The 21,167-nt window shown below is 51.4% G+C and overlaps 2 protein-coding genes and 1 non-coding gene across 4 annotated transcripts in view; all 3 read right to left on the reverse strand.

Annotated features, from left to right (window-relative positions):
• Positions 1–391: 391 nt before the first annotated feature.
• Positions 392–5,732, reverse strand: RPL13 (ribosomal protein L13). Its single transcript, XM_075101137.1, has 6 exons — positions 5,661–5,732; positions 5,239–5,354; positions 4,637–4,778; positions 3,290–3,463; positions 1,570–1,626; positions 392–604 (listed from the first exon to the last, which is right to left on the reverse strand). Exons 2-6 carry the CDS (start codon positions 5,340–5,342, stop codon positions 446–448), a joined length of 636 nt encoding a protein of 211 aa, XP_074957238.1. The 5' UTR covers positions 5,343–5,354; positions 5,661–5,732; the 3' UTR covers positions 392–445.
• LOC142061687 (small nucleolar RNA MBII-202) lies at positions 4,919–4,999 on the reverse strand. Its single transcript, XR_012662212.1, has one exon. It is a non-coding gene; the product is annotated as a small nucleolar RNA MBII-202 (small nucleolar RNA).
• A 1,227-nt stretch (positions 5,733–6,959) lies between the features above and the next one.
• Positions 6,960–21,167, reverse strand: part of SPG7 (SPG7 matrix AAA peptidase subunit, paraplegin) — a 41,629-nt gene continuing 27,421 nt past the window's right edge. For both annotated transcript variants that reach the window (XM_075101149.1, XM_075101148.1), the window contains 8 exons: positions 19,044–19,168; positions 17,736–17,838; positions 16,588–16,698; positions 13,057–13,172; positions 11,706–11,862; positions 11,007–11,170; positions 9,873–9,950; positions 6,960–8,135 (listed from right to left, as the gene is read on the reverse strand). In XM_075101149.1, the coding sequence (XP_074957250.1) occupies positions 7,926–8,135; positions 9,873–9,950; positions 11,007–11,170; positions 11,706–11,862; positions 13,057–13,172; positions 16,588–16,698; positions 17,736–17,838; positions 19,044–19,168 (1,064 nt within the window). In that variant the 3' untranslated portion in view covers positions 6,960–7,925. The remainder of the gene's footprint in view (positions 8,136–9,872; positions 9,951–11,006; positions 11,171–11,705; positions 11,863–13,056; positions 13,173–16,587; positions 16,699–17,735; positions 17,839–19,043; positions 19,169–21,167) is intronic.

The following is a 21,167-nucleotide window of genomic DNA, read 5'->3' on the forward strand; positions in this document are numbered from 1 at the left end:
CTGATTAGCCAGCAAAGGGGCTTGGTTGAGCGCTCCCCGGAGCGGGGACGTGCCCCACCACCACTGCCCCGTGAGCCCCGGAGCCCCCAGACCCTTCTCCAGGACCTCTCTGAGGCCACCAAGGTTATTTCTCTAACGAAACAGCTTCCTACCCACCGAGACTGGGTCAAGCTCTAGCGCAGGGAGGCCATGCCGCGACCCTGAAGGCAAAGCCAAGAGCTGCACAAGGCCAAGGTGTTTGTTTCACTCGCTTTCAGGGAAGTCCGGAGTCTAATCACAGCAAACGAGGTTTCCCACACCCGAACAGCGACGCCCCAGGCCGCGTCCCTCCACACACAGCAGCCGACGGCAGCAGAGCGGCTCAGTCCTGCATATTTGCCCTAAAAAGACAGCACACTCGTATTTCTACACTTTTTTTTTTATTGACAGTTCTAGGGAGAACGGTTCATTTCTTCTTCTCCACATCCTGCTCTGCCGCTTCTTTGGCGCGTTTCGCACGGATCCCAAAGAGCCGGGCGTTGGCCCGGGCCATGCGCAGGCTGGCGAAGGCCTTGAAGTTCTTCTCATCTTCCGAGATAACGCGGGCCTTCTCCCGTTTGAAAACCTAGTGGGAGAGAGCGCCAGACAGTCAGGCTGCACATCAGAGGCTCCCGGAGAAGGCTGCATTTAAGGCTTAACGCAATTAATCTCGCTACATTTTACCACTAGCTCCAGGACGCAGTTAAGAATAGAGCATTGATGCCATCTACAGGCCCTGCCCGTATCATCGCTCCAGCAGGCGCCTCGTTTCAACCGGCTCCTCGTTCACGTCAGCACAAGACCAGAACGCGCCAGGGGAAACACGAGCGCGACGTGAAACCCGAGTGAGGTTCGTGGCGCACTATCAGCAGCGCCCTTCGGAAGCGGCACGGGTTTTCGAGACAAACGGTGGCTGCGCGACCCGCCTGGGCTGTCGCGCTGCCAGCGCGCGCCCCTCGGTGACCCGAAGGGCCCCGAATTCTGCGGGGGGACGAGCTCCCGTAAAGCACAAGTGGACAAACAACCCCAGAGCGCGCCTGGAGGACACAGCGCCGAGCACAAACACGCGCTGGAGGTGCTTCAGCCTGTGCCCGCACAAAAATTGGGCAGTTTGGGAGGTTATTGTGCAGGGTCTCCTCTCTGGGGAGCATAACGTGGCTGCACTTCTCCCACGTGTAATTTCGGTCAGAAGTGGAACACGCACACCGTTATTCCCAACCAACGTATCATCCTGAACCCCTGAGACTGGTGCCTGGAGCTCCTCCGGACCCAGAAACGCAGCTCGTGACTTAAGGACTTCCTCAGCTGACACAAGTTTAGCGGAGCCCCAAGTAACGAGCTCTGTGCGGCGCGCTCTGCAAAGCTGAGGGGCCAAACAGATCTCGGCAAAATACCCGGACAAGCTTGACCTGATCCTGGCTTTCTTTGACCCAGGATGGGAAGCGTCTGGAGACAGCAACCCTGAACTGGAGAACAGCGAGAAGAGAATCCTCTGCACGAAGTTCAAGTCTCAATTATGTCACACAGAGAACATGATTTAGTCACACTTACGTTCTTGATCGGCATAACCGGTCCAGTCAGCTGAGTCGCCATCTTGAGTTCCTCAGCCTGCATAACAAGAGGACGAAACACATCATTTAAAAAGCAGTATTTAACTTAAGCACGACTCCGACGGGAGATTTAATGCCGCCTGGTTAACGAATTCAGCGTTTCAGCCACGAGGCCACAGGAGTATTTGGCAGAGATGTGCCGCATCGACAACTCGCGCTTTGCCTGGCCACCCATCAGCCCGGACCCGGCCAGGGGAGCAGCGGCCTGGCAGGAGTTCTGCCAGCTGGAAAAACACTGACATCTACTGTGCTGGTTTTAGTTTGATACCCAGCGTATTCCTCAGCAATTCCTTCTAATGACTAATTCCAGCTTCTTTAAGAGTATGGCGTTGCACAAAGATGACTACGTTTTATTGTAAATAGTTGATTTCAAGTAAAAAAAACTTGAAAAGAGTGTTCTGGACGCAAGTATCAGTACCTACTGGTACAGAAGCTTGAGACCCTTCCTCCCCTGTTGTGAAAAGCAGCCTGGGTACGGTGGGCTCCAGAGGCTGCTGCCCTGTGGTTAAGCAGCTTGGAGCTGAGGCGGCGTGCTCAAGCGTGACTGGCACTGCCCCGAGGGAAGCGTGTATTTACCAGAGGCAGAGCCAAGGACAGGCAGGGAAAGCCAACTGGACTCTGGATCTCAGTGAGATTTTAATGAAAAGCATTTTTCTACGTCAACAGCAACAACCTTCCCAAGACTGCCTTAAGTGTGGCTTTCATGGGACTGCTCCACTGGTAAGTACATCCTCGCCTACCTCACCCTTTCCACGTCACTGCCACCACACAGAACAGAACTCCAGACAGACTTCCCAGCCATTCTGACAATTTAGCTTCATAAACTAAAATTCAACTGGTTGGGCAACGATCAAAGCTCCAGCGAACAGCCCACCCAAGGAGTCCAGCCCCAAATCTGAGCTGCGCCCGGTCAGCAGCACGGCACTCCCTAGACCAAAAGTCTGTCCCAAGCATTGCTAGAACCCAGGAGATCCCCACGGAAGCCGAGCCTACAAGGCCTGGCCTTGTGCTGGGCTCAGTCGTCCCTACATAGAATCACAGAATGGTTTGGGTTGGAAGGCACCTTTAGAGCCCATCTAGTCCAACCCCCCTGCAGTGAGCAGGGACATCTTCAACTAGACCAGGCTGCTCAAAGCCTTGTCCTGCCTGGCCTTGGATGTTTCTAGGGATGGGCCATTGACCACCATGGGCAACCTGGGCCAGGGTTTCACCACCATAACTGTAAAAGATGCCTTCCTTAAATCCAGTCTAGATCTACCCTCCTTTAGTTTAAAACCATCACCCCTTGTCCTGTCACAACAGGCCTTGCTAAAGAGGTGGCCCCCATCCTTCCCACAGCCCCCCTTTAAGCACTGGAAGGCCGCAGTAAGGTCTCCCCGCAGCCTTCTCTTCCCCAGTTGAACAACCCCAGCTCTCCCAGCCCGGCCTCGCAGCAGAGGGGCTCCAGCCCTTGGGTCAGCTTTGTGGCCTCCTCTGGGCCACGTACACGCCTGGGAACCACGCTGCCCCGAGAGAAGGGCTGCTCCCCCCGCAGGGTTTGCGTTATGGGAAGCGTTCAAGAGCACTGCACCCCACGGCACCGGGATGGACCGACGGCCAAACCTCCAAAAGTGTTACCAGACGCAGACCCCATGAAATGCTTCTAGTGGCCAAGTACTTACAGAGCTGTCTCCCTTCTTGGGCATAGCTGGCTTCCTTGGGAAGAGGATAAGCTTGGAGCGGTACTCCTTCAGCCTCTGCACGTTGGCTTGCAGTGACTCGGTAGACTTGTTGCGTCGCCTGGGATCCACAGAGATTCCGATAGTCCGGGCAAACTTTTTATTAATGCCAGCGAGCTGAGGAGAGAGCGCACAGTGTCAGCACCCGACAGCTCCCAACGCCGCCGCGCTACTGCCGGGCGCCGCTCCAGTCCCCGGCCAGACATGGGCTCAAGCGCAGCCACCGCAGGCTGCAGAGTCTGGAGAAAGGCTCAGCGTCCCACCGCAGGGCCGCCGGCAGCATGAGGGTCTGGCGAGAGGAGCTGGCTGTGCCAGAGGCAAAGGGCGTCCTGGTGTCTGTGTTTTAATGCTTTAAACATTACACAGACTTCACAGTAATTTTTGCAGATGGATTTCCTCAGGAGAGCAAAGTGCAAGCCCTGAGTAATTATGAGGGGGACACTTAAACTCTGATACATAGGAGACAAATTTACGAAATCAGCATGCCGGTAACTCTGGTTCACTGAATACTGGAAGCTCCATTAAAGAGATATTTTTCTGTAACCATCTTAAACAAGAAATAACCTAATTTTCTGTTTAAAGACAAACATCTGCGTTCCATTTTGTATTCCACCATTACCCAAATATTAAAGCGAAATAAAATAATGAAGCATTTGGCATCCAGAAGAACAATTTTACTGCTTCAGTGCACTAATTTCACCATTATAAATGTTTTAATTAGATACTAAACAACACACGAGAGGTGGCTGGGGATGCTGGCTGCCAGCAAGCACTGACGGTTATTCCAGCCCGCTGTGGGGAAACACGTGGGTGGGGGTTTCTGCAGACCACCACGACCCAGCTATTAACAGCTCATCAGACCCAGGAAGGTCACAGAGAGCAACGGAGAGCACTGAACGCTTCCCACCCCAAAGAATTTAATGAAGAAGCTATCTGCCTTTATGTTTCCCCAGAAGACGTTTAGGGAACTCAATTAAAGCAGTACCAGAATCCAACTTCAATGGAGTTTTGTTTATGTGACTGTCTGACCAGACAAGCTGATGTTTACTTTCCAAAGCAGCCTTCCACTCTGATGTACGCCACCGCGTCCCCACCCCGCAGTCACAGGGAAAAGGCAAGAGCAGTATTTCCTACGCTGCTGCAGAGCCAGCACGCCAGACTCAGCCAGCATCAGCAGACACTGACACCTCGGCAAATCACTCGCGCATCGCCTACGTGGGGAAGGACAGGACGGCACAAGCGAGCTCAGGCTGGGAGTTCGCTTTGGTTGGGATCAGTGTCTGTACTTACTTTAAGCTCTTCTAAGCTGAAGCCTCTGCCAGCACGAACTTTTTTGTGGTATCTGATCGTAGGGCACCTCACTATAGGCCGGATGGGCCCAGCCACGGGACGGGGAGCGATGCGGCGAGCCTTCGCCTGGCGGGCCTTCCTCCTGCAACGTCGAAGGGGACAGCGGTCAGGAAGGGTGCGTTTCTGCCAGCTGAGCACCCGGGCAGCGTCTGCTGCACGGGGAGCTTGCAGAAACAAACGAGACACCGGCCTAGCAGCTCAGACAGGCGGATCTCTGCTGCTACAGGACAGCCGCAGTCATCAGATATAAAAGGGTTCAAGGGAATCATCAATGTGGTACAGCGATTCCGGAGATGTCTCATCACTTGACTGCAGCTGGAAGGGCATGTGCTGACCGTGACCAGAGACCCCACGCCAAACGAGCACCCTGCTGCAATCCCACAGCCTTTAACAAGTGAGGCTAGGGAAACATCTTAAAAATAAAGACGCAGAACTTCAGCTTGCCAAGCAGCCCAGCAGGAGACGGGAGACAACTTTCTCCCGGTACAGGAGCTCAAGCAGGCGGAAGCAGGCCCCGGTGAAGGCGGGTGGCCGGCACTCACCTGCGGATCTTGCGGGCGGGCTGGTTGAACCATGTGGCCACTCGTCGCTGCCAGTCCTTGTGGAAGTGGGGCTTCAGGATCATGCCATTGCGGCTGGGCGCCATGGCTGCTGGGGCCTGCAGACACGGGCAGAGCTAAAGGGGCCCGTACGGCCTCACCGGGGTGGCGGGGCTACAGGGCCTCCCCCAGTGGCCCGGAGAGGGGCTCCTTCCTCGGCCGGACCCAGGACGCCCCCGCGCCCGCTACCCCCGGCCCAGCCCAGGCCCGCGCCCCGCCCGGGACCCTGCCAGCGCCCCGCCAGGGCCCAGCCCCCCGCTCAGGGCTCCGAGCGGCACCAGGGCCCGGCCCGGCCCGAGACCCGGCCCCCGGCGGGCGGATGGCGGCGGATGGAGACCCACGGCCGTAGCAGGGTCCCGACTCACCTCCCGCCACGGCAAATGGCCGACCGGAAAAGGAAGCGCAGGCGCCGAATACGCCGGAAGTGCGACACCAGCGGCCAATGGGCAGCGCCGCGGGAAGGGGCCAATAAGGAGCAGGGCGCCGGAAGCTCCTGGCGGCGGCTTCACCGCGCCCGTAGTAAAGATGGCGGCGGTTAAAGGGCCCGAGCACACCAAGCGGGTGAGGCAGCGGCAGGGAGGCGAGGGGCGGAGGGTGCTCCCCGGGCCCGCACCCGGGCTCGGCCGCGCCGCCAGGCACCCCCGCAGGGCCGGCCCGGGCTGGAGAAGCAGCTACAGCTCTGCACGGTGCTCCCACAGCACCCTCTCCTGCGGTCAGCCCCTCCACCCCGGGTCAGACACACACCCGGCAGGACGGGATGGACACAGAGCAAGGGGGACACCGTCCCCAAGACGCCCGAGGACTCCTGCAGGACCGTGGAGGAACCCTGCTCCCCTCCACATCCACACCCCACAGCGGGGCCCTGCTCCCCCACCCACCCCAGCAGGGCTCTCCCACCTTCCCCAGTTCACGGTGGGCAGCACCAGCATGCCCCCACAGCAGGAGAGGGGGTCGGAGACTACAACCCAGCTTGGCAAAGCCCAGATCCTGTGGTGGCATGAGCCTCGGCCTGGGAGCAAGGGCATGCCGCTAGATGGTACGGCCATGCCAGCTTCACCCTGGAAGCCACCGAGGAGCCAGCAGTGTCCCACCAGTGGCCCAGCATAGCACCGCTACAGCCAGCCAGGACCCTTGGCTCCACAGAACTGAATCCTCCCAGCAAAGGGTTTACTCAGGCAGCCCAGAACACAGCTACAACTTTTTAAAAATAAGATCAGAGAACACTTGAAATTTCATCTGCTGCTGGAAAAGTGGATTCAAAGAATGAACTTGTGAAGAAAAACAGGTTTGGAAGAAAAAAAATACAGAGTAGCACCCCAAATTTAGAAAACCCCTTGCCCCCCTAAGAACAAGGGAAATCACTGCCACCACAGGAATGGCAGCCAGCCCAAGGAGGGCTCGGGGCTCCGCCTATGCAGGTGGGTCAGGGACAGGGGGAAAGGGGACAGGACACCTTACAGAACATCCTCCCATCATGAGGGGAAACAAGAGGGTCTCTGCTCCAGCCCGAGGAGGAACCGGGGGGCTACAATTGAGGCCTGAGGACTGGAAGCTGAAAGCTGACAGAGGGGGGACTTGGGTCTTTCAGGTCATAGACACTGTCTTGTGTTATTCCACGAGCATTAATCCTTCCTAAAAGATTAACCCAGCCAGAGCACACCAGGCACCAACAATCACTTTAATGCTTTTCCGGATGAATGGCAGACAACCAGGTCATCACAGCTTGTTCTGCAAGACCCATGAGGATGGAGCCAGAGGAACTGCCAGCTTTACTGAGGCTTCCCAACCGCCACGCTTGAGTTCCTGAGCAGTACCCCAGCTCTGAACCAGCAGGGCTCCCAACCAGTCTTCCAGCGCGTCACTTGGAACCCCTCTCTGCAACACTGGTTTCTAACACCGCATTGCAGGGTCACGTCGGGTTCTGCACCCAGGTTTGCCTCAGTCTCTGCTTGCGAGACATTTGCTATAAAAATGGAATATAAGTTACTGGCCAGGGAGAAGGAAGCCCTCGTCCTGTGCAACTCCAGAGCTGTAATCAAGCCTCCTATGTGCCAAAACACGTATCCGCGTCTTGACGTGTTCTACAAACACAGCAGATGTTACGGCCAGTTTATTCTACTGAAGTCTGGTTTTCAGTTTCTATTTTATGTTCAGCAGCAGAGATGATCAAGGGTTACAGCGGAGTCGCACAAGAACTACAGCGCCACAGCCAGCTCAGAGGCTTGCAGGGGTTTCGCTGCACTGGCTGTTCTGGCACTGAAGGGAATGGCCCCACACCCCTGCCATCTCACACGCCGTAGCCGGGGGTGGCTTACAAGGACTCTGCAGGATCTTTCACCCTTAAGAACATGTACACAGGAGCTGTGTACAAGAAATCTTTCCAGCAGATTAGACTTACCCAACTCCTAATCACTACTACCCTGCTGAGAATCAATTTCAAAATCCTAAGGAGTTCTCCTTCCTGCAGGGAAAAGCTCGTTAAAGAGACAACGTAGCCATCCCTTGATCTTTGGGTAACAGCAGCACAGAGATTCCCTGATCAGTATCTTTGATTCTGGAGCTGGCAAGGGATAGGGTCTGTGTCCAGAAGAAGCCTCTAGAGTCCTCCCAGTCTACGTCAGGAGTGGGCTTCATACTGCTCTGAGGCGCGGTTCTTCCTCCTCCTCATGGTTTGGTGGCTGCTGGGGCATTTCTTCATCTCTTGTGTCTTGCTTGTCTCTCTCCGCTTGAAGCCAGCTCTGAGGAGCTATCATTTTCTTTGGCCCATAGGGCGGAGGCCCAATTAAAGCTTCAATGTCATCATAATTTATCACTTCTTTCTCCAGGAGGGCATTAGACAGCTAGAAAAGAGTAAATAAGGCACAGTGAGGCACGGGGGTTTGAAAACAGCCTCCCTGAACTGATCTGAACTCTCCCTGCCAGCTCAGCTCAGATCTCAACATCTGGACGCAGCACGTGCTGCAGCCCCCGAGGAGCAGGCCCCTGGCTCCCACACCACAGACGGGGCGACCCGAGAGCCTGCTGGAGCCAGTACAGACTTCTCCAGGCTGCCGGCACCTTTCGCAAGAGTGTTTTTGGCCAGGAATAGGTAGTGCGACTGGTGGCAATAAAGCAAGCTCTAAGGGATGATCTGGCGAGTCAGAACTCCAGGAACAATGAGAAAAGTGCCCTTCCTGCCACTGCACCTGTGGCCCTGACAGTCTACGATGCCAGAGTGGCAGCAAATGAGGCCACAGTCAGACCTGCACCCCTCCTCTCTACACACAGGGATAACAAAGAGCTGTCTGTTCCTGCAGGCATGGGCTGAAGGTCATCAGAGGTTCCTCTCCAGGGAAGCTGAATTCTCCGGCCCCTCTGCTAGCAGAAGGACCACACTTAAGCAGCAGGTGGCTGTCAAACGTGGAGCGGCTCAATTCTGCTGACAAGACGTGATACACTGGCCTGGCAACTGAAACATTTACTCTGTAGATACTTTGGCTTAACTTAAAAGTTTCTCTGTGATGAGCCTCTAGCAAACATCTGACTGCTGTTAAATTAAAGCATCAGAACAGAGGAGGCCTGCAGAGAGGAGCCCTCCCTAACAATGCCTGCCTCCAGAGCGCTCCCAGGGCACTGTCCCAGCGGCAGGGCTGTGATATGACCAACAGCAGGGTGTCCAAGCAAGCAAGCTCTGGTTACCTTACTACACACAGGAGGCCTTATGGTTGCATAGCTGAAGGGGTGGGTGGTTGCTTAGAAAGAAGATTTAAGGAAAAGGATTGTTTTATTTGCAAAACATGCAACATTAAGATGACTCCTGGTCATTTTGGATGATACGGACCAGACTTGTGAAGGAAAGATCAAGTAGATACAGAGGGTGCTGTAACCCAAGCGTGGCTCAGCCCACAGCGATGGGTACAGAGCTCCTGGCAGAGAGGTGCGGACATGCCAGGGTGACCGGCCAGGGGACCGTCAGGACACAAAGAGGAGAAGGCAAAGCTCTACCTTACAACCAGGACTCCTTGGTGTATTAGGTATCAAGGAGCTGGCAGGTGAAAACTGCCTGGAGTCACCAAAAAGCATGAACCAGCACCAGTCAGCCATGGTGACCGGTCCCATATTCCTTCAAGAATCCCAGAAACTGTCCCGTACGTCTACAGGACCTGGAAGGATGAGCTGTTCCTGCCTTTGCAGGCTTCACAAAAACAGGCACTGTCTGCTTTCCAGGAAATTACACTGCCAAGAGGCTGGCGGAGAAGCGCAGGTCAGGGACACAAATTCTAGCTTTGATCACTTCCACAGAGCACTCCTACTCCTCCACCCTGCAAATATCAGCTGGTGCCAGGAGGCAGACTACTCCCTGCTGGAAAAGGCACACGTTCCTCCCTGTGCCTGCTCCCAGTCTGGGGGACAGGCAGTGAACAGTCACTTGTTCACAACACGAGCCCCAGCACTCCCACTAAGAGACCTTCTGGGACCACAAAGCCACTGCAACAACCAAACCGCACAGAAAGTAGGAAGGCAAAACCCACCAGTTTAAAAAAACAACCAAACCAACAAACCAAAAACAACAAAAACCCCACACAACTCCAACTTACTGTTTGCAGCTTGTCCCGGTTCTCCAGTAAGAGTTTCTCTGTGCGCCTGTAAGCCTGAGCCACCAGGACTTTTGCTTCCTAGAAGACAGTAACAAGAAGAGAGAATGCAGCTGGCAACAAACATGACGGGTGGATAAGCAAGGAGAGCACCGAGGGATGGAATCTGCAAACTGCACCAGGCAGAAAGTGGCTCCCATCAACAGAAAATACAGATAAATCATTTGAAAAAAAAGTCAAAGGACTAGTCATGATAAGGAACAGCAAACACCTGTCTGAGCACAATTCTTCAGTGGGGTCCTAACTGATGGGAAATGCAGTCTAATTAAGGAGGCTGTCCAGCAGCAAAAGATGCAACTCAGCTCAAATCCCAGCGAAGCACAACCATACGCTTCTGAACCAGAGGTTTTTTGTTTCCACCTATTTGACTTTTCATCTAAGGCAATGTTTTTTGCAGCAATGAAGCCCAACTTCCCATCAGAACAGGCTAACTTTTTTCAGTCAGTCTGAACTGTCAATTTTGGTGAGATAGCCCCTCTGATCGAGGGGATGGGAGACATTTAAACTGCGCAACTGAGACTTTAAGACACAGGTTTCTTGTAATCCAAGCATTGCATAGCCACGCTTAGGTATACATGGGACTCCTGAGGGCCTGGAGAGACTTCACGCAACAAAATATTTCCCTAGCCGGGCATCTGTCTGCAGTCCCACAGCAATCCCCCAGTCTCCCCGGATCATTCCTCTTCCCCCGCAAAGCATTTCTCCCTCTCTCCAAACGTCATGTTCGGACCTCCTGTCTCCCAGGAGCTCACCAGGGTCTTGTCCACATTAGAACCAGGACTGCAGCTTTCACAGTCAGTTTTATGCATCGCAGCATATTTGACCGCCACTTGGTGCAGCTTCAGGCAGCACAGTCTATTGGGCTGAACTCACACTATATACGATTTTGCCTGTTCTTAATGCCTCACTGGATAGTCCCGATACACTCTAATAGAATAAGTAAGGTAAGTGCTCAGTTGTTGAAATTCATTACTTAGTGGCTGACAGGTAAAAGCAATTTGTTTGGGTGCAAGTTACTTTTTTTTTTTTTTTTAAACTGAACCACAGAAAGTAAAGAACAACCCAGGGTGGCCTTACATGGTCCATCATTTGCTGAAGTCCCTGGCTGAATGGGCGCCGACCGATTCCAGCTGCACTCTCCAGGTCCGGGAAGGAGAGCTGCCCGATGCTGGGCACCATCCCGTACTGCTTCACCATGGAGTAGGCTATCTTGGTCACCTTCTTCAGGTCATCCTGTGCTCCTGGGCAGGAGAGGGAGACGCAATGCTTACAGCTCCGAGTTGTGTGCAGGAGGAGCACATCCTGCACAAGCATTCCACTAGTCGAGAGCCCGGAGGCCCCACAGGAGCCCATGGAGGTGAACACCCCACCTGCTGACTGACCTCTCTACACGTCGTGCAGGACCCACGCACCACAGCGAGGGAATCTGCTGGTAGTTAGCTCACGCTGAGTGCTTACCTGCCACTGCCCGCTGTTATCCCGCTTGGATATAACTAGTTGGAAACACAGCCCAGAAAACTTTAGGCCCTTCCACAAGCCACGAGTCTCACTGGGTAGTTGCACCTGTGGCCTTAGGCTTGGGGACAAGTCTAAAACAACATAGCAGTAACTAACGAGAGACCTCCACACTCAGAAATGCAGGCCCAGGATTAAAACACACAATTGAACATTTTGCCTCCCCAGGGTGGGAAACCTCTGTCTTGCTCAGATCTCCCTTGGACAGAGGTCAGGCTCTCCTAGCACAATCTCCGCCTGTGCCAGGGTCGGGCTCCTCACCTGTAGTGACTTTGTTAAAGGTGATGGCCTCGGACACTCTCCCCCCCAGCGCCATACACATCCTCTCCAGCAGCTGTTCCTTGGTGAAGAGGTACTGCTCTCTTGGAAGGATCTGAGCGAATCCGAGCGCTGCGTTTGTTCGAGGGGCTATGGAAACCTGTGACACGGAGCAGCTCCCTCAGTTCAGAGAACAAAAGAGCTCCCAGCTACAGCAACCGAGGGAGAACAGGAAGAGGCCTGCATTCCGAGCAGTATTTGTTGAAAGCTATGGGGCAGGCTGACCTACAGAGACGGCGCCAAGGACTCCAGCATGTCACCATTCCTGTACTGAAGGCTCTGCCTTCACAGCTACAGACCTACACACTTTCTGCTCAAGACATGAAAAGAAAATTGTCCTTAACAGCAAGTAAGTGAGATCCTGAGATTTACAAGATTTTGGAGGGTATAAACCAAACACAGGTCACTTTACTGTGTTCCAGAATCTCTGATACTACCTGGAGAAAGATAGGATGTCTTCAGAAATACAAGAGCCATCTCCCCCACCCATTAAATGAGAGTAATTAACAACAGTTCAGCTTATACAATGGGTCATTCAGAGTGAATTTGCTGCTGGTGGCAAGCCAAGGAGCTGTCACCCTTGTCACTTCCACTCCCCATCTCCCCCTGGTGTCAAAGCTTTTCCTGGAGATGTGCATGGGAGAGAACATACCCTGGGGTGCCAAAGAGAGGCCTTTCCCTACAGAGAAGGGCTTCAGGCAGACAAACTCCGAAGCACACCAGTCTGAAAAACACATCTCTCTCCATCAGTATCAGAGCAACGGTAGCTTCGGTGGCTGCAACATGCTGGGAAGCATGGCAGGGTAAGAGATCGTCCACACACGCACACACAGAGCAGCGCTTTGCGCCTGGAGGAAGTGCATGAACTGAGCAGCAGCATCAGGAGACTCAGTTGCTCCGAACTGCATTACAGCTGGCTTTTAACTGCACGGCTTCTCCTAGTGCTGGTTAATCAGCTTTGCACCATTGCTATCATCAATGGAGCCTAAAAATGAATTTCCCCACAGCATATTTTAGGGAGATGGTTTAGTGGTGGACTTGGCAGTGTTAGGTTAACGGTTGGACTCGATGATCTTAAACATCTTTTCCAACCCACATGATTCCATGATTCTATATTTGCCGTTTATTTCACTGCAGCATTCACAGCTCCCTGCTCACCGAGGCCAGGGTAATGCAGCAAAATTCAACACAAGTACCACAAAACAATCAACCCGTCTTGGACGGGAGAACCCCAAAGGACTCTCTCTCTGCCCCGTGACAGGCTTCATTACGCAAGAGCGGGTAGCGGAGTTACCTTCATCACAGCCTCGGTGTGCTCCAGCAGCCAGCCAACCAACGCATGACCCGATTCATGAAATGCCACAACCTTCCTCTCTTCTGGTGACAAGATCTTGCTTCTTTTGGCTGTCCCTGTAGCAACACAGAGAAGGACCCCATAAGAGAGCCAGCAGTGGGTGTAACCACTAGGGCATAATCTTGTACAGCGAAGTGTACAAGCTAGCACAGCCCGTGGCTGAACAGTCAGCAAGCTTCATACTGCACTCTGTCTAGGGAGAGGCAGTAAAAAGCCCTTCGATTATATGCTGTGGAAGGTGCTCTCTTGTCCCTGCAGTAGAAAGCAATCCATGCTTGGATTGCTTGAAAATGCTGGCAGAAACTTTTCCCCCCCCCTCCTCCTTACAACAGACTTAATCATTAGACAAATAATTTAACATCTGATTAGATCACAGCTCTAGAATGCAAAGCTGTGTTCTGTTCCCAGCTCTGCCAAAGGCATGTTACACTATATCTCTGCCCAGGGACAGATCTAACAAGTCAGTCTGCCGTTTAGAAAAAAGAAAAAACCAACACACCCAACAAACCAAAACCCCAAACGGAGACTAGCTAGAATATCATACTGATCTTGCTGTATGGTTTTTCAGTCCCTTAGGCAGAACATGAGAGAAGCAAGATGTTGCATTATATATAAAAGACATCCCAGCTGAGATTCCTGTGCATTAGGAGTGTTCAAATCAGCAAAAGACCAAGAGTACATACAAAAATCTTTCTCCAGAGCCTTGAAATGTCTCTGATTACACATGGTGTGCTCCATATGAGCTTATTCCCAGGCTCCTGACAACTAGCAAATTAAGCCGTAACTCACACTTAATACTTCCTCCAAAAAGGTGATTTTTGAAAGTGTCTATTTTCCAACCCAGTAGTCCGTAACGCAGAATAAGTCCAATTAGGATTTAAAAAAAAAAAAAAGAAAAAAACTGAATGGAAGTAAAACTTCTAGCACAGAGAAAATATGTTAACTACAGAACACACTGCATAGCAAGCACTCATTATAGCTCTGCACGCGGAATGCAAAAAGGTACCAGTACTTTAGAGCCGATGTCTCTGCACAGTGCCAGAGCAGTAGGGGGTAGAGCAGGCATAGTCAAGAGCAGCATTACACCAAGCTTGCTTGATGTCTTGGAAAACAACATTCTATTAACATTAATTTTTAAACGAAGTCAAGAGCTTTATTAAACAAGGAAACAGCAAAATTAGTGTGGCAGATCTTGTAAAATTACTGCTCAGGGACCCTGGAAACCACTGTGCCCCGCAAGGCATGATGGCGATGGAATAGCAGATTAATTGCAACGGCCTTGATTTTCATCAGTTAGTCCCTCACCCCGCCTTCAGCAGCGTGTGCGTGTGTGCCTGTATGCCTCTTTCCATAGAAAGATGTGTGCATGTGTGTGTGTATATATATACACAAACATACACTCTTCAAAAATTTTGGAAGTATTCCTCTGTCAGCCCACCAAGGAGGGAGGGACCATACTCTTCACGATAGCACACAGTGTGCCTACAAAGAGCATTTCTTCTCCTGCATAAAGTAATCTCCAGGCAGGAAAGTTCTCTGAAGGCCTGGACGTATCACATTTATGAGGCAACCCAGGAAACAACTCTGGTGCATCTTTGCTGGCCTTACACAGTGTACACAAACCCCACCAAGCAAAGAGGCCCCACATCTTCTAAAGACAGCCCCTAAATGCCTCTGTGCACTCAGCAGGTTCCCTCCCTCACTCCCGGGAGACCTGACTTACTGAGTGCTTTCTGTTCCCAAACTAAAAAACACAATGGGAACTACCACAGAGAGAAGTTCTTACTCCTCCCTTACAGCAACACAAAGCTTTAAGGCTGACAGGGCCTCTGGTCTTGCAAAGTTCTCTTTTGATTCCACACCACTCTTATTAAAACCAGAAGCCTTATAATGGAAAGCACAGTAATATCTTCTTTCTTTCAAGAAAAGCTTTTATAGCAACTGAAATGCCCTCTGGATTGTGAAACCCAGAAGCGTTCCTATTACATGGCAAGGGTGCATTTAATATATGGGCCTGAAGGGTTGTTTGGGACCTTTTAGGCTTAGTCTATAAAGAATAGCCAGGTCCTGCTAACATGAAAGAATCCGATTAAGCAACAAAAAGACTTTATGGCCTCCTACACACCACAGAGTCTTAGTGAAGCAAGTCAGCTTGTCAGCAATAAAACTGCTGAATCCCATGCCCTGCAATGCCCCACCACAGTAATCCCAGATATCCCTTCTGCTACACAGTCTCTGTGGCCTTACTTGATTTTTGCCTTATCTTCCAAGTCTGAGGAACTAAGGCAAGGGTGGAATTCAGAAAGAAAAAGCCAAACGAATCCCCACAGCTTGGAGCTTTCCCTCCCGCAGATGGGAAAGGAAAGCACGTTTACTCTGGCTGATGAGGACTTCTGCGTTACGGCGAGAGTTGTCTTGCTGTCCGCTCCTGGGAGCGGCCGAGTCTAGTCTGGTCTTTGTGCAGCGCGGCCACAGTTACCCAAAGCACTCCAAGGGTTTCGTTTTTAAGAGGCAGGTGAAACTGTCAGGAATTTTCTCAAAAATCTTCTCTTAAATGAGGAATTGTTTAGGCATTTTCTGATAAAGGAAACACTCAGGACTGAATTCCAGGATCAGGAAATAACTGACCCCGTACAAACATCCTGTTCCACACGCTCTGCTGAGAAAAGCACAGCATGCCGTTCTGTTTGCCCAGGCTCAGCCCCCGGTAACAACACTGCAGCCTGGAAGCAGTTAAGTGTCTAATTGTGAAAACCAAGGCTTGGCTACAGGGCAGTTCAGACCAAGACCCACCAGATTCAAGTCCCTCAGGTGAAGTCAAGAGTTCTGGGAGCTCTTTTTCCCCTCCCTATAATATACTGCTACAGGGTAATCTTCAGAGGTTCCTCTGCTGGCAATCGCACAAGCGATGGGGAAAGGCTGACAGGATGTTCTCAGAGGGAGAACAGTACTCCACTGTCTTTCAGTTTGCTCTGCAAATCCATCAAAGCCTGCGCTTTGAGGCCAAAAAGAAAAATCTCTGATTTCTTACTGTTGAGGATGCTCAGCCTATTTGCTATTCATGTTTATGTAGCAGGTGTCCAGAGCAGGAAGAAAAAACCCAGAGATACTTCCACTCTTTTTTTAAAAAACAAAAACCATTAAAAACACCCGCAAAACCAAAAAATCACAAAAACAACAACTTTTTAAACTAAAAAAGCCATAGAGATTTGAATTCCCCTCTTCACTGTTTTGCTACTGGCCATCTTCCCTGAGCTACCGGTTCAGGCTGCCTGCAGATTCAGGAAGATAGGTGCACGTGAGGTCTTGTTCAGAGAACTTTCTGTGACTATGGCATCCAAGATCTTCAGGACAGAGCACAGTTAGGACCCAGATCCATCTTCCTTGAGTGTAACGCCCTCACTTGAGCCTTCTCTCAAGAAGCATGCTAGAGACTAGTAAGACAACAACAGAAATGGGTGGGTCACTGACCTGCAATTACTCTTTCCACAGCATACTCGAAGTTGGAAGTATCGATGGACTTGTGACCTTCTCTAGCAGCATGAAGAGCAGCTTCATTACATATATTCGCTATGTCAGCTCCTGCAGACAAGAGTTTACAAGAGTTACATTGGATTTGTTATGTGATAGAGATTTCAGAGGACAGATGAGGCAAGAACAAATCTGGAGAAGGACCTAAGGAAGTCAAACAGCCTGCACTTTTTTTGTTCTTTGGGAACAGAGAGCAAACCTAGTCCATGGTGTTTATATTGGATTTGAACAATACAACTGCCTTGGCAATGGATGTTGCATTGCCACACAGAGGACAGAGTTCAGCAATCAATTAACATGCTAAAGCCAAGGCTGGCTCTCAGCAACAGGGGAGTGGCGTGGGCAGCCTGGGTTGGCATGGGCTGCCCCACTGTTCGTACAGCAACTGCACAACCCCTGTGTGGAAGAGAAAGAACATCTGTTCCGAGTTTGTGTGTGTGTGGGTGATGGTGGCGGGGGGCTGCTGAAAGAAGTCACGAAGAGGCAGTTTGCTGGGGCCTGTTAGAGGGGAAACCCAGAAAGGATATTCCAGGAACTCCACATAAACAGGAACTCCAGAGCCCCTTGCTCAGCACTGTTTCAAACTCCCAGGGACCTACCCTGGAAAGAGGCTCAATGCAGGAGCCAGACAGAATCATGCACTTTCTACTCTGACAGACCAAGTGATTGCATTTCATTCCTCCGATCACTTCCCTGGTAACATATATCAACTTAACAGTCTTTCCCCTGAAGTGCAACATCTCATCCTCAACAACAGCTTGGACAGCAACATGAGCAGTGGTTCCTCTCCTTAGGAATTAGGAACCCAAGCGTTGTAAAAGTGTATTTTCCCTACTCCCCAAACCCTGCTAGTCCCAGAAGTTTCAGAAGATTGAAAACAGCCATGAACAATCACTCATCGCAGCTCCATTCACCAGGGAGCTGGTTAGGTTCCCACTAGTTCCACAGAGATGGAGAAGCTTGAATGAAAAAAGCCCTTTAGACCAAAATACCCTGTTAAAGCTACGCAACCGGGAAGCTCCAGGTTGAACTGCAGAACTAGCATAGAAGCAGGCAGAGCAGCCCCAGAAGGACACCACATTTCATACCGCTGAAGCCTGGAGTCAGTTCAGCAAGGTGCTGTGAGTAGAAGCTGGCATCTTGGATCAGTTTGAGACCCTTCAGGTGCTGCTCAAAGATCTCTCTTCTCTCCTGTAAAGAGCACAGAATGCCTCAGCCCAGCAAGCCTTCACAACGTGGCAGCTCCGACGCACGGTAGGGAGCAGGGGAGGAGCAGACCTCCGGCAGCGGGGACGGTGACATTGCCACCAGAGGGCAGGGCTGTCCCTACAGCATTTTAGTGCTACAGGAGCCTGATTAACACCCAGCTCTCAAATTCAGAACAGATGTATGGAGGCTTACCGTGAGTCACTGCTTTCTCTCTCAGGGCCACTCTCCCCTAACTTTCACTCTGATCTGTCTTAACTTTTCTCTTACCATAAAAGCACTCTCAGGAAGGAGCTCTGACTGCCTCTACCTGCTCCCTCACACACGGCAAACGAAAACCCCATCTACTAGCTACTTAGCCTGCAACCATTTCCCAGACGAAGGTGGGGGTGAGATGACGGCTGGCAAGTGGCCAAGGAGTGACTCATTCAGCTGGTCCAGGAGATCCTGATTAAAACAATGGGCTCAGTTGCCAGGGTTTTTCCCCTTCCTCCTTCAGGGCAGCTGCACAGTTCATGCTTCCGGTGCCAGATTTTATCAGGCATTTAAGGTATTTTAACTGAGAACTCTGAGGACGCCAGTAACGCGCAGATGGGAGAAGAGCAGCCTGTGCTGGCAGAGCAGACAGATCTTTACTGCAGCTGAGCCTATTCCCAAAACTCTGGTATGAACGTCAACACCATGGACTTAGAAGACTCCTAGTAAATGGATTTAAAAACCATTCACAAGGAGAAAGGAACTTAACAGGGTGCATAAAGGAAAATGAGGAGCCTTACAAGGATAGTGAGGAGAATAAACCTAAAGAACAAGCAGTGCTCAAGGCACAAGACAATTTAAGCTCTCACACAAGCGAACTTGGTAATTAGGTGGTTCCCAGTTTCCTGGAGAGAAGACACATAGTTCTGCATCTGCATGGCAAAGAGAACCTCACAGAAGAATTCACTGCCAAAGCTCATACCAGAGGAGAGACACTTAAAAACAGTGAGCAGTCATTTCGGAGAAACAAGGAACTAAATTAGCATGTCAAATCCTTGATTTAGAGCACATAAATAAGAATAAAGGCAAACAGAAGCTTACCATCTCTATCTTCTCCAAGCTCAGCCTTTGCCAGGCCAGTGAATCACCAGCAAGGATTGGAACACCTTAGCCACTAGCATTATGGTAAAGATGGGGCAGCAGGTGGAATATACCTGGAGTGTTGGAAGATCAATAAAGATGTGCCTGTCAAGCCTCCCAGGTCTCATCAAGGCGTTATCCAAGACATCAGCACGGTTGGTGGAAGCCAACACTATGACATGATCTGTCGTCCCCATTCCTGTAGAAAAACAAGTGAAAATGAAGGTGAAGGTTTTCACCATCACAGGTGCTGCATTGCAAGCGTACAAAGGGACGGGGCAGGACAGGATGCAGAGGATGTCTTACACAGCTTTATCACAAAGCCAGAGGGTGTTTACAGCATCCTTTGGGGCAGCTGAGGCTGCAAAACCGCCCCCTTCAGCTAGGAGCACAAGAGAGGAAGGAACCTCCCAAGTCACCCAGGCAAGTCTCTGGTCATCGCAGATACTCTGAAACTCCCTTTTCATTTACTTAATGAGCTTTGGCTTAAAACAGGCTTTTTTGCCTTCCTTTTGACACGTTTGGAAATTGCTCCACCTAGAACGCAGAACAGAATCTCCCTATTCTGATGAATTAGGAGATGCCTTCTCACCCCCAGGCTCAAGTCAATTCCTTCTCCTTTAGCTCCAGGTTGTACAAACAGTGTTTGCTAGCTGAAACGGCCTCTCCTTCCCAGATTTCTGTGGCGAGCCCTTCAAGCTTTCATTTACTTTTAGCCTTCAGTCACAGACAGGCCACTAGAATCACCAGGGAAGGGACAGGCTTTCTTCTGTCCAGCTCAGGTTAACGCAGAAAGAGAAGACGTGGCCTTGCCACCCAGCAAGGGGCATGTTACAGCGTGATTCGATCTTTTGTCTTCTCACTGGTCTTTTATCATTCAGAAGGCACCCAGGCACACTGCAGACCAGTGCAAAGATCAACCCTGCAGAACTTACTCCACGGACCTGTAGGCAGACACAGAACACAACCGAGCAGCTTTGCAGTGATGATTAGCATACACCAGCTCAAGCCACAGTCAGAGAAGATTTTGTCTCCAGGTCTTAAAGATGAAGGGAGCATCAGGATTTACATGCTTCGTGAGAGCAGCCTGCAGTATGGAGGCATCAAAGGCAGACAGGGCTTCCTGGGGAGGCTGGAGCACTAGCAGCAGGAGGAGGGCAGAAAGGGGCAGGCGGCTGTGCTGCTTGGGTGGGGAGCCAGAGATCATGTTGAATCATTGAACCACACTGCTTATTTATTACATTCCACCAGGTGCCCACAGGCCCCTGGGTATGAGTCACCTGCTTACAGCCGATTCAACAGCGCCGGCATACAGCAGCCTTCCCAGGGAAAGGACGCATTAGTCCCATGTGCTTCCTCCGCTGCCAAGTCACACGCCGCAGAGAGGCAGCTTTATGCACGTAAGCTGGGCGAGTTTCAGCTCTCTCCAGCTCCACCAGAAGAGCTGCCAAATGTGTCAGCGTACAAGAGCTCAGCAGAGAGATTAAGGTTACAGGTAAGTCAGAGGACTGGCTCTGTCAGCTTGCGCTGTAGCAAACCTCAGTCCATCCTCCCTGCAGGATGCTGTCTAAATAAGCTCCTGGAGAGGATGAAGCCAGCCGTTCTTCAGGCATGTATTACACTGCACTTCGGGGTGTGATAAATAATCAGAGAGACTGGCAGGCACTTGGGGGATAGCAAGCTTCATTCACACGGCAGGATTAGATGGTACATTATCTGCTTTGCAGCTGGGAAGACTCTCTTAAAATAGGTCTGACTATCAGAACAAATACAAAAAAAACAACCGCTGAGAGCATCCTCCTCACATCAGCTTCTGCTCCACTTGCTCTCAAGCCTGTATCCCAGTGGTGCGAAACAGTGCTCCAAGAAATCTACAACCGCAGCCTCCAGTTCCTATTACTGCTCCCGGTGCAACATCACCTGGCATGTCACAGGCTTTGGCTTCCCCAGGCAAAGATCAGCCAAAGGAACAGGCTACAAAAGCAGCGCCTCAGTCACATCAACAACTGAAAAACAGCTCTAAAAATCTAGCTGAAAGAGAGCTTTCTACATGTCTACAGTGTTTACAAATGAAGCCGCTTCAAAAAGGAACAGAAAAAGACGGGTCCACTTGAACTGGCAAGTGCTCTGCTCCCCACTGACGGAGCCCCATACTTTGATGGGCATCTCATCTGCATTATTACACCTGGTAATTCTCC

This window comes from Phalacrocorax aristotelis, chromosome 8 (genome assembly GCF_949628215.1).
Source record: "Phalacrocorax aristotelis chromosome 8, bGulAri2.1, whole genome shotgun sequence".
Taxonomy (NCBI): domain Eukaryota; kingdom Metazoa; phylum Chordata; class Aves; order Suliformes; family Phalacrocoracidae; genus Phalacrocorax; species Phalacrocorax aristotelis.